The sequence below is a fragment of the Eubalaena glacialis genome, chromosome 1 (genome assembly GCF_028564815.1).
Source record: "Eubalaena glacialis isolate mEubGla1 chromosome 1, mEubGla1.1.hap2.+ XY, whole genome shotgun sequence".
Classification (NCBI taxonomy): Eukaryota; Metazoa; Chordata; class Mammalia; order Artiodactyla; family Balaenidae; genus Eubalaena; species Eubalaena glacialis.
In genome coordinates, this window is record NC_083716.1 from 184,583,647 (window position 1) to 184,596,731 (window position 13,085).

At 40.4% G+C, this 13,085-nt stretch overlaps 1 protein-coding gene across 1 annotated transcript in view; it reads right to left on the reverse strand.

The window, feature by feature from the left end:
• PDE11A (phosphodiesterase 11A) overlaps positions 1-13,085 on the reverse strand; it is a 437,737-nt gene that overhangs the window by 54,222 nt on the left and 370,430 nt on the right. The window contains exon 15 of the mRNA XM_061202501.1: positions 10,388-10,488. Coding sequence (XP_061058484.1) covers positions 10,388-10,488 — 101 coding nt within the window. The remainder of the gene's footprint in view (positions 1-10,387; positions 10,489-13,085) is intronic.

The following is a 13,085-nucleotide window of genomic DNA, read 5'->3' on the forward strand; positions in this document are numbered from 1 at the left end:
CTGAATCCCCAGTGCCTACAACAGTGCCTGACATGTACCAGGAGCTCAATAAATATTTGTTGAGTTGATGAATGAATGAAGAAGATGATCTCAGAAAACTATTCATTAAAAAAAAAACCTCTTTAGACACTGGTTCCACCTAGATTCCAATTGTTCTACAGTCTTCACAGCTGTCATTTGGAGAGATTGAGATAAGAAAACAACCTAAAACCTATCCAAGAAAAGCCCTGTCTTGAAGACTAGATTCTAACTTGATCCAGGTGGACAACATAACAAGTTGTGGGAAATGTAAGAACACCGTTCCCAACCAATGTCTGACCCTTCCTCCATAACTATTGGAATACCTGCTGAGAGTATGTTCAATATATGAGACATAACATTTTTGATGTAAAGTGGAAGCATATTACCTAGGCGTCTAACTCAATATAGAAGTTTGTTTGTTTTAATTGCAAATCTATGACATGCCAACCAAATAGCACCAGAAGAATAAATCTCCACGATTATGAAAATTTTAATACCTACAGCTGCTGGTGTGAAAGTCTTAAATCAACTGAACCCAAAATCAGTCATAGGCGTCACATCACATTATAACAAAGCCAGGGTCTACTGCATCAGGACAAAAGGGAATATCCACTATCCCTAGGGGGTGGTAGGTAGAGGAGGGGCAGAAGGAATCTTTTCATAGAGCACAGAAAAATGTGACATACTAATTTCATTTTTCTCCACTGACAAAAGTGTGGCTATTTCTTGATAGGTTCTATTTATTCTGGTGTCCCAAGGTTTGGATCCCTCTTTGCCTCTCCGTCTCTGTCTGTCTGTCTCTATGTGTGTTTGTGTACATAAATCACACACACACACTTATATATAGGTAAAATTGCTGGGTCATAGAATGATTTCTATGTTTAATTTGAGTTTTCATTATAAATACAGATTGTTAGGGGTATACGGAACCTTTGAAAAAAATCTGCTGTAATTCTCTCATTTATAGGTGAGGAAACTCAAGGTGAAGGAAGGTGAAGTGATTTGCCCAGGGTCCCAGGGTAGTTATGGGCAGATCTAGGTAGATTCCAGGTCCCGAGCTTCCCAGTTCTGGCCCTCTGAGATAATCTTTATAAATTGTGTGTTGCATGAACGGGGGCCAAATAGCCTTGCATGCTGTGAGAATCTGGACATAGGTATAATGGCATCACAGGCTGCTGTACTAAGGAAGTACCCAGTACCGAGTACCATGGTGGGCACCAGACAGAGGTCTTTCCATCAACAATGAGATGCTCCAAAGGGCTGCAGATGGCCCAGACCAGATTGGTGGTCTGCAGCTCTAGGTGGTGTATTTCTGACCTCCTCCTTAGAGATAATCGTGAAATTCACTGTGCTTTTGAGAAATTGGCCCACACAGCTGCTCCTTTTAACATCTGTATGTGTATGTGTATATAGATCATAGAGTCAAAATCAGCATGTGTGAAACTGTTAGAAATAGGAGTGCTTTTAAAAACATGGGGCTGCTAAAACGAACACTTGAAAATCCACAAAATTATATAACACTCCCTGTATCCAGACTCCTCTGTCATGAGGAAATATATCATTAACTTTTCAAGCAGATCACTGGGAACCTTGGTTTTCAAGGACAATGGCAAACACCTCAGCTAGTGGAAAGCAACTTACTGGAAAATCTCATTTATAATCATATATGTTTTTATTAGGCTTTTATCCTGCTCTCCTATGTTTCACTCTGAAAAATAGCAATCTTTAAAAAAGCATCATTTGAACAGCACTGCTAAAATTACCTTCAAAAATAATTTTAAAGATTGGTTACCAGTCACCCATCGCTACATTGAAAATTTTTCTAGTTTGTAATTCATCTACAAGGCACCTTTTACTTGTAAATTGAGAAATCACCAATCCTGTGTATATTTTAATCAGGAATATTTTTTGTAAATTTATATAACTCTACATGTATATATGGACACATAATCTTTATCTATTTATCTAACTGTTCTGAATCTACTAAAATTCTATGAATGTTAGGAAGGTTTTACTGCTGAGGTGGAAAATCATCATTGTGACTCTCCTGCAATTTCAACTCCAGAATTGTCAGATGTGTGGAAGGAGAGTATGGGGGACGGGGTGGAATGGGTATGGGGAGGAGAATTTTGTTCTTTCAGTGTTCTTGCAGCTCATTCAACAGGCAGACCATACATCTGCAACTGATTGCTAAATGCAGATTCTGGAGACACTTCTGGACTTTGGGCATAAAAGCATCAGAGAGGAATAATAAATTAGTAGGCAGATGTTAACTCCAGTAATTATGACTAAAGGAAAAAAAGTCATATATTTAATTTTGAAAGTGAATTGTCTCCCTGTGTTAGACTAGCACTGATAACACATGACCAGCTAAGAACCTGAATGAAATTACCTGTTAGGTGCTGTGCTGTTGGTGACAGCACGAATAAAACTGGCAAATGCAGGAAATGGAAAGACGAGAACGACTCTCAATATTGAAAATGACAGAAAATTAGACAATACAAGGCCCTAACCGTTAGTTCAGTTGATCCATAATCTCCAGTACAAGAAGTGGTCCAAGGGGTTGCTGGATGGAGCATGCCCTAGTTGCCCCTGCATTTACTTGGCCCGTAGCACTCCTCACGATGTGGTATTACTGTTCTTCTCACTTTTACACTGGGTTCTCAGTCCCTGAAGGTAAGAATTATGTCTTCTCTGCCTGTAATCCCCAGCAACTAGCACAGTGCCTGGCATAAAGAAGGCATCAGTAAGTGCTAGTGGATAAATTTCTCATGTTTTATTCAGTTGCAATATCATATGGATGGGGATATGAGGATGAATAGATATAAAATGCTTTGATGTGCATCAAAAAGTACCAAAATATTTCTTCCATTAACCTGTCACTGTGTCTGTTGTTCTACCATTAGAGTAATTTCCGTGGGTTAATTCATCAGCTCTGTTAAAATATAAGAATGTTTGGGAAAGAACAATGGGTTAAGCCCTATAAGTCATTACACCTTACTATGCATTAATTTATCCTCTTCCTTTCCAATATGGGGCTAGTTGAGTGTAGGCTACTGTAGAGGCTGAAAACTCTGAACATAGTGGACTCTTAATAAACATTTGTTTAATGATGAATGAATGAATATTCCTGTCTACATGGCAGTAGAAACATTTGTTGAGTTCCTATTGTATTTCATAAAATAAATTATTTTAGATATTAGTCTAATTTTTAGAAGGATGGTCAAACCATAACTCGTAACAATCTAAGACAATTTAGTACATTTTGTTGTCATCATCAGATGCTTTTGAGAAATGCTACTTATTGCATCCCTTTGGAAAGACAAAGACAAAGAAACCATTAGGCTGGGCATTTTCCTTAATGGCTGATGAATGCTTGCAGAGCACAAAGGGAAGTGAAAATTTTTCAATTTGAAGATTAGTCTGATTAATTTAGAAAGCCAACCAGAAAAGCATTAAGCGCCCAAATGGGTTTATAAAATCTGAATTCTTGGATAATTCTTGGTTTAAATAGTGATCTGAGGCAATGTGGCATGGAGACGTGTCACAGGCAACTTGATGACTTTGGGTAAAGTATGTGCCCTCTCTAAGCCCATGTATCCTTATCTAGAAGATGGGGATAACAATATCTACCTTGCAGGCTGATATGAGAATTCAATATCAAAGAGTTAATATTTTGAGAATTTATTATGTCAGGCAGTGTGTCAGGTTTGGGGGCTCCAAGAGTGAGCTAAAGAGGAAGATGTCTGCGTTCATGGAGCTCCCATTCTAGTGATGATACAGGGAGATACGGTAATGCCTAGAACAGTGCTGGGCACGGAGCAGGCACCTGGTAAATGAGGGATATAGTATTCTGTGGTCACAACCTGTTGGGGATGAATGCTAAACAGTTACTGCCTGAGAGCAACAGCTTCCACGACTGTATTAAAGCTAAAGAACTGCCAACTTCTGATGTCCCAGTATAGCTCAACAACAAACAAGGAGCCTCTACTTGCGGTCTCAGCCCCACAGGTAAGGCTCCTGAGCAACTCTCACCTGGAGCCTCCACCCCACCCACAGCCTGCTGGTGGCATCAGCAGTTTGTTCAGTTGCCACTGGCTTGATATGTAGTGGGTCTGGAACTGGCATTACTGCTGCCCTTGGTGCCCAAGTATTTCCAGGAGTGGCCTCAGTTTCCCCTTTGGTTCTCTTAAACTAACTGCAGAGAGAATGGCAGAGTAGTTACAAGCATTTTGGAGTCTAAATACTTGGTTCCAATCTCAGCTTTACCATTTAACATGGTGAGCAATTTACTGAATCTCTCCAAACCTCAGTTTCCTCATGTGTATGATTGGGTCAATAATAGTACCTGCTATGGGGTCAATAATAGTACCTGGTCAATAATAGTACCTGCTCTGACAGAACTGCTTTAAGTGTTAAATGGAATAATGTGTATATAAAGCTCCCAAGTGAGCACTCAGGAAATTTTAGGCATTGTTTTTATTACTAATTGTGGAAGATGCAAGGTCATCTTTGTTGACTTCATGCAGACAGTCTAAGGCAACTGCGACATCTCTTTGAAGTTTTAACACTTGTAATTTTGGATCTCTCTCTCTGTCTGCCCCAACAAGTGCCATCTTTTATGGTCCAAATTTTATTAATTTTTCTGGCTGAATGATTCTTTTCTTTATAAGGTACTTTAAATTATCGGTGTTATCAAATTTAAATTATTTAGATTATCTAAATTTTAATTATCTTTCATATAGGTAATCTCCTTTGGCCACCACAAGGACTGTAGGAGATTGGTATGGGTGATGTACCTGTCCCCATGTTGCTGACAAGGAAACCAGGGCAAAGAGAGATTAAGTGAGTGACTCTCTCAAAGTTACATGGCTGGTTACCAATAGGGTATATCTAATTCCTGCTTGAGATGCTGAAATTACTATTTAATTATCAAAGCCGTATTCACTGCGGGGACCCAGAAATAGGCACAGAAATCAATTTCAGAAAATCACTCAGCAGTAACTGGAAAATGCTTTCAATGAGTTGGAAAATCAGACTGAAGAATTAACACCCAGACTTAGGTTGTGAAGCCTAGAAATTCACACTGAGGTTTTGTTTGATTTTCTGTTTTTTAAACTTGTGAATTCTGCTTTCACCCATCATTTGTAGTACAGAATTCTGAGCATACCCAAAGCCATTAGAAATTAAATTTACAAGGTTTTGTGGTTGTTTTTAAAGGAATTCCATATTTCCAGGAATTTTACATTTTCCCCTTTTGGCTCATGGCAGGAAATCCTGCCCCCAGGAATGAGTCATAACCTCCTTGCAAAAGGACTGGATCTTCTCCCTGCCTGCTTTGACCCCTTCTAGAGTGACTTTCCCCTTCTTAGGGGAGGAAAGCAGTGAGCGTCCTTTTTGGTTGACCTCCGCTGCATCAAGGCTTTTGATTTAAGCAGTCAGGGCAGAAGAACCAAGGATGATCCAAACTTCTAGAAAGGGTACAAGGCCGCCTCATAGTCCACCTTTCTTCAGCCACTGCTGCTCCAACCAGCACCATGGCTCCTGCCTCGGCTGCCCTGTGCCTTGCTTACCTTCTGCCCTGGCGCTGCTCTGAGCCCACGCATGGGATGGGGAATGGCTGCAGGAATCCCCAGCCCTTGGACATGCACGTCCTGGAAGTGCATGGAAGTTTTAACTCCCATGGAACAGCCTCGGCTGATGGAGGCTGGAGGCTGGTGGGTAATTCTGAGGTGCAGCTTATACAAGACTTTTCAGACAGTCCCTGCGGGATCAAGCCCGACTGACCACAGTGGTGACCAACAAGGGAGTGTGTCTTTACAAGAGCTTCCCTCCTTCCCCATTTCACTGTCCCAGTCCCCCACTCCTATTCCTGATGTTACCTCCAAAACTAGACTATGTGCATGCAAGCCCTTGTCTCTGGCTCTGCTTTGGGAGAGAGGATGGGAACTCATCCTGGTTTTCATAATAAACCAATTCATGTACACCTGGGAAGGTCAATATTTCCATGTAATGCATCCCCAACTTAAATGACAACTACTTCTTAATTCTTCCATTAGAGAAGGAATACAGTGTTTGTGGAAAAGCCTCGAAACAGGAGGTGTGGGTTCCAGCTTAGCCACTAATTAGTTATGTGACCCAAACTACACTATTTAACTTTTTCAAGCTTAGTACCTGATCTACAAAATAAAGGAGATGAACTGGATTACATCATTTCTAACATCCCTTCCAATTCCACAACTGTATCTCTGTGAAATAAAAGCAACTGGGAGACAGTTTGTAGTAGCTGCTTTCCCCCTCATTAACCCTAGGAATTGTTTTGCCTAAAAATATGGCAATACTTTAATGCAACTTTAGACAGGCAAGTGAATCAGCCTCCTGAAGGTCTAGATTAGAGAATGAGCAGCTATTCAGAAACTCAAAAAAACAATAAGGCTGACAAAAAGAGAACAAGCCAGCTTCTCTGGAGTCAGCAAACATTAGCCGGGGCTGCAGCATTAAGATAAGAGCAGAGTAATGAGAAAACGAGTTGCAACCAACTTCCTTGACTGCATCCCAGCGGTCACTCAGTGATTCGTCACATCCCTAACAGGGCTTAATGAATGGACTCCTACTGTTGACATTTTTTTCTCCCTTAGAACCTATTTGGAAACTTGGCTTGGGAAAATACTTCTACTTTGAGAAAAATAACACAAAACCCTGCAAGTGTCAGACACAGGAAATAAGAATATTAAAGGGATACAGGCTTCCATAAATAACCAATTCAGGAGCATCAATTCAGAAAAAGATGGAACAGCATGATAGTTAAATCAAAATGAGGGCCACAAAACATGCAAAATAAATAGCCTATAAAACAAATGAGGTTGTAGATGCCACCATTTATAAGACATACAAGACATTTATAAGATATTAAGACATTCATAAGACAGAAAACATAGGTACTATTATCTCCATTTTACACATGGAGAGGCTCAGAGAGGTAAATAATTTGTCTGATGACATACAGCTATGTAGTGGCAGAGCTAGGATTTTTACTTTTAAAATATATTTTAAAAATTAATTAAATTTATATTTATAAAAGTAATACATACAACAGTTAACAAATCAAACAGTACTAAAAAGCATATAATGAAATAAAGCAGTGTTTTTCATATTGCTGCCTTGTTGTCCTTTGACTGTATTTCTCAATGCTTTCATTTGATCTTTATTTTGGCCATCATGTTTTTAATTTGCAAGAGCTCTTTCTTCTACAGTTTGCTCCTATTATTTTTTAAGGCATTCTGTTCTTATTTCATGGGGCAATATTTTAGCTCTCTAAGGATATTAACAACAGTTTTTGGTTTTTGTTTTCTTCCTCTCCCTGTTTTCTCTGAATTCCATTTATTTTCTGTTTGTTTTGGTCTCTGCGTTTCACATGCGAGACTTTCATAAAAGGTTCTGTGATCCTTGCTATCTGCGTGTTAAGAGTACGGCATTAAAAGGCTAAGCAGGAGTTGTATGTGTGTGTCCCACACACACACTGCATAGGACACATTTATACTAAAAATTATTCATTGTTTATCTGAAATTCAAATTTAACTGCACTTCTTGTACTTCCATTTGCTGAATCTGAGAAACCTGGATGTGTGGCTTATAGATTCTGGCCTCTGGGTGACTGGGCTGTGGGCTTGGGGTTTCAATCCAGAGACCTGTTCCATTTGACTTCATCCCTTCTTCTGAGCTCTGCGTCTCATTCCCACCTTGAACTTTTCTCAGTCCAGAGCGCTTTCTTTCATTTCTCCAGAGAATAAACCTCTGCCCTTCTCCAGGGATAGAGGAAAGGGAGTTATCTGGCTAGGTTGGTGGAGGACTTGGTGGGCTCTGAGTGTTCTGAAAACTGACTTTTTAGTAATTTCCTTGTCTTAAGCTGTGAGCGTCACATTCACTTTTCATGGTACTTTTTGTCTCTAAGCCGCAAGCAAGGCTCTGCAAGACAAAGTGGCTTGCTTCTCAGAGTTGTCCTCCTACTTTCCACTCCACTCTGCCAGATCAGTTACATTCATCAGCTGGCCTTCCATTTTCCACAAATGGATTATCTCTTATCAGTTGTTTTGGGCCCTCTCTGGTTCTCTGATTTACGCCTTTTTGTTTTTGCTTTTAAATTTATTTGGTGCCATTTTAGTGGAGTTTCAGAAGGGAGAGGACATAGACACTTGGGCTCAATATACCAGGTTTAACTAGAATGCCAGAACGAGACTTAAATCCAGACCAATGTAATTCCAAAGCCTTTTACTCCTTGCACTATACTGTGTCATAACCCATTCACTAGAGACCAGCAATAAACACCTGTGGCATAGATTATCAGTTGTCTACTCAAATCTCTCTCTTCCCTTTCTTTCTTAGTAATAGAACTCCTAGACTTTAGCAGGGCATATAATTACCCAAAATGAAGCCTTCCTTTCCTAACCTTCCTTCAACCTAGGGATGGCCAAGTGACTAAATTCTGACCAATGAAATGTAAGTGCAATTGTTATGTGAAGCTTCCAGAAAACTCTCTTAAAAGATAACTTGCATCACCGTTGGCCCCTTTCTTTTTTGTCCCTTCCTTCCTTCTGATAACTGGGATGTGGACATTTTGCCTGGAAAATGAGCAGCTATCTTGGACTCAGGTGGAAAACATGTGTTTGAAGGTGGCAGCACAGAAAGATAAAGTAGCCTGGGTCCCTGATGACTTAATGTAGCTACTCTGCCAACTGCAGATTGCTTATCTCTAGATTTCTTTTATGTGACAAAGAAGTAAGCTACTGTTATTTTGGGTTTCCTGTCCCTTACAATTGAATCTAATTCTAACTGATGCAATGCCAAGTACAATAAAATTCAAAGGGAGTGATATAGGCTTCCTGGAAAAGGTGGTAGAAGATAGTTCAGCCAGATGGGGAAGTGGAGGAACAGGATTCCATGTAGCAACGGTGAGATGATTGGGGAGCTAGGGCCACCTTATAAGGTGTTTTCCCAGGGTAACATGCAGTTAACTAACAAAAAGGATTATTTTTTCTGAAAAACGAAAAACAAAGGGTAACATTAGACCTGTCTGGTTGGAGTACAAATCATGTTGGAGAGAAGTGGAAGATAAGGATGAAAAATAGTTGGGGGCAGATTATGGAGGGAGAACCTTGAAATGTGAACCAAGTTTAGAGGTTGCTTTGAAAGCAATGAAGCCACTGAAGGCTTTTAAGATGGGTGTTGGAGATGCAGGTCTAGAATGTGAGGTAGTGTTAGAGTGAAGATTTCAGGGTCTTCTCTATGCCTCTATAGAGGTAATATAGCATTGAGGCCAGGGGAGTGAATCTGAGTAGAGTAGAGAAAGAAGAACATGGGTTTAGGAACTCATACGTAGAAGCAAGGAGAAAACAAACTTATAAGGGATCCCGAAAAGGAGAGAGGAAGGCAGATGGATGTTGGGGAAGAAAAGAGAGTAGAAATTGACAATGAGAAATCAGTAAACCTGCAGATGTCTCAAAGAAGCTAGAAAATATCAGAAATGAGTAAAGGACATTGAATTTGGGGACAAGGAAGTCTCTGGTGACCTCTGAAAGTACAATGCTGGTAGAATGTGAAGGTGGATGTTGGTCTCCAAAGTGAAAGTGGGTGTTAGGAAAATAAAGGTACTCATGTGCTACATTTATTTTAAAAGGTGGGCAGTAAAAGAAAGGTAAATTGAAAAGCAATTAAAGACCAAGGGGTCAAGTCAAAGAATTTTTTAAGGAAGGGAAGTTGTTTGGTCTTTAAGATCAGAGAAAACTGTGCATATCAGTGAAGGAAGAGATAACCAGGCTGCCAAAAGAGGTGGTATCTCAGGGAGCGGGTCTCACAGGAAACGAGCGGGATGGAATTGCCAGCTCAGATGGGGGCCTGAGCTTTGGGAAAAGGAGGACGGCTCTTCTGAGAAAGAGAGCTAGAGGAGAGGCAAGGAATGAAGGCTTGGCTTTCTGGTCATCCTTTCAGCAACATATCTTTTTCATTAGCATCATCAATGCCATTAGAGATCTAACCGGAAATCATAGTCTAAAATAGCAATATTAGCCAGTCTCTAAAATAAAAATGGCCATCACTTAGTTTCAGCCAAGAGTCCCAAACAAGGCTCATAAAACAGAAGAAAGATATAAATCTCGTGATTGTAGCCCTGATTGTCTTGTTTTATAGACACCACACTAATGAAGTTCTCTTAGATGAGGGGAAAACAACAACAACAACAAAAAGTTTAGGTCATTTACACATTGGTATCAGTGCTAGAATAACAGGCAATCCCCAATATGGACCTGAAAATTAATTATAGCTTGAAACTTTAGGTATCCATTTGTCAAATAGATCAAATGCCAATACCTACTCAAAGTACAGCGTGAGGTCTGTTGCCAGTATTGACTGCTTCAAAAGCTGCATAAGGTCACTGTATTCCTTGGAGGACAAATTAGCAAAGATGTTGTGACCCTGGAACGAGAAAGTACAAAGTCACAAAAGACAACATTAAATCTGAGCTTGGTGACTACATGTTTTTCCTACTTTTTTTTTAAAAAAATGTCTAGAAACATGATAAAATCATTTTCTAAAAAGCTTAATGACATTTTGTGCAACCATAAACAGATTCCCTGGCAAACATAGCAAAGCTAGGAGTACAATCATTGTTGAGGAGGACCACCAAGGGACACTTCATTATGCTTAGTCTTGAAGACAAAATTGAAGAGTGTTTGAACTCATCTTCCTCAGGCTACGTTTGTGCCAACAACTCCATTTAACTGCCCACGTCCTGTGGAATTACAGAGTAGAAAAGCTGACAAAACATTTGGGAATCTTTCTGACCCCGATATATCAATACATACTAGTCTCACTAGTAAAGACTTAAGTTGGCCTTTTGGAAGTATTTGCTCTGGCAACAAATGACTTCAAGGAAGAGAAGAAACATTAGACCAGTGGTACAAATGGGGGTGATCTTGGCAATGGGCACTTCTAGCAATGTCTAGAGACATTTTTCTTGTCACACTGAGGGACGGTGCTCCTGGGATCTAGTGGAGAGGCCAGGGATGCTGCTAAACATCCTACAGTGCACCCTACAGACCCTACAACAAAGACGTACTTGGCCCAACATGACAATCCTGTTGAAGTTGAGAAACCCTGTGTTAAGCTGTGAAGATACGTCTGGATGGAGTGTGTGAAATTCGGGACAGTGAATAATTACTGAGTAGCTAGAATGTATAAGATACTGCTCTTGGCATAGGAGGGCTCTAAAGATGCCTTTGGCCTTGAACAACCTGCAAGTACACCTGTGTCTCCATACCTTTGAAAAGCACACCTTTTTCCATCCAAATTTGTTTTAGCCACACTAGACAGTTCCACAGTGTTTTTAGTAAAGTGTGAAAAAATCCTTCTTTAAATGACTGACAATTCACTTAATTTGCTTTGAAAGTTAAGACTTTTCATTTGTCAGGTTTTCTTAGCATGATATATGAACTCATAAACAGGTGGTCTGGGAACTGGACCAGTTTTAAACCTAGTGTTGAGAGCCAGAAGATGGTGCAGAAGGAAGGCAGTGAAATGACTGCCTGAGAATATTTTCCAACGAGAGGTAAATTAATTCTTCCAGGGAACCAGAATATCAATTGGTGAATCACTACCTACCAGGCACCAGATGATAATCTGCTTCCTTGAGTTAATTTATCTCATTGGGGGAACCCACCACTCCTTAGAGACTAAAGTATATTGGTTCCACCTGGGACCAGGTCCAGTATTAATAATAATTTTCAAATGAACTCTTCTAGACCCTTAATTCAGCCATTAGGAAGAAGACTAATAACTAAAGGAATGCCACACCATAATTCTGCCCAGCTTTCTTTGCCTCAGCCTTGCCCCATGGATCAATCACAGGCTGGTGTACTGGGGCCTGGGAAAAAGTGGTTGGGAGCTCTGGAAAAGTGATCATCTGGATCCAGCCACACATCTAGCATCTCCCAGGGAAAGAAATATAGCTATTAGGAGCCAGTTACAGTAAAACCTAATGTGAAGTCCAGGAGAAAGTTGGTCTGAATTTGAGGATCTTGATTATCTTGAGAGTGCATTTTACTACTTTTAAAGGACATAAAGTAACTTAACACAATTTATAGCTAAGAGAGTGACAAAGCCAGCCAGGTCAGCTTTAATAATAATAATAATAAAAGTTAATTTGCAATCAGTGTATTGCTTATATGTAAATTGGCCTCAAGGGTTTGGTCTCTAAAATAGATTAGTCTCCCTAAAATACTTACTCCTTGTTTAGGGAGGAATGGTATTGATGGAAAAAAAAAATGTAGAGGAAGAAAGGTCTGGAGCAACTTTCTTCAGGCTATCTAACCTCTCTGTGCCTCTGCATTATTTGGAAAGTGGGGTGGTGATGACATCTGCATTTTTGCCTTTCTGATGGGCAGGATGGAGCGGGGCAGGGGGAGTGTCAGGGCAGAGCCTGAACACACCACTGCTTGGTTCCATTACTGTTACTCTGCATTCTTCAAAGAGAACCCCCAGAGTGAAGTGCAGCCGATGTATTTTGTTTGTATGAAGACAAAGTCTGAGTTAGTGGGGTTTGTTTTCCCAGAGAAACAAGCAAATGACCTTCTGAGAAAACCCTGACCTCCTGTATATAATCTGTTATTACAAAGGTGAGAATGTCTGGCCTCAGGGGTGTAAACCCATCATATTACCAGTACAGAAAAGATAGTCTGACCCCGGTTTCCTCCTGTTCCTACTTCCCTCTGCCACAGCACGCAGCTAAAACATGGCCTTCATAGGAAAATTCCAGAGCCACATATGCTGGGATACTGGTTTCTGTCCGAGTTACTGAGAGCCTAACCCTTGATGTTTCATTCCCAACTGCAAATACATCTCCCCCAGCGGGTTTGCCTTCTGCAGCTGCACTCAGGTTCCGGAGTGCTGACTCTCCTTTATGGGGTCAAAGAAGGCTTTCGTGATATTGCAAAAGACACTCTTTCTCAAGATAGGCTGGAGGAAAAAACCTCCATATTTAATGATGCTATTCCAGCAAAGCAGGGCCTTAATGA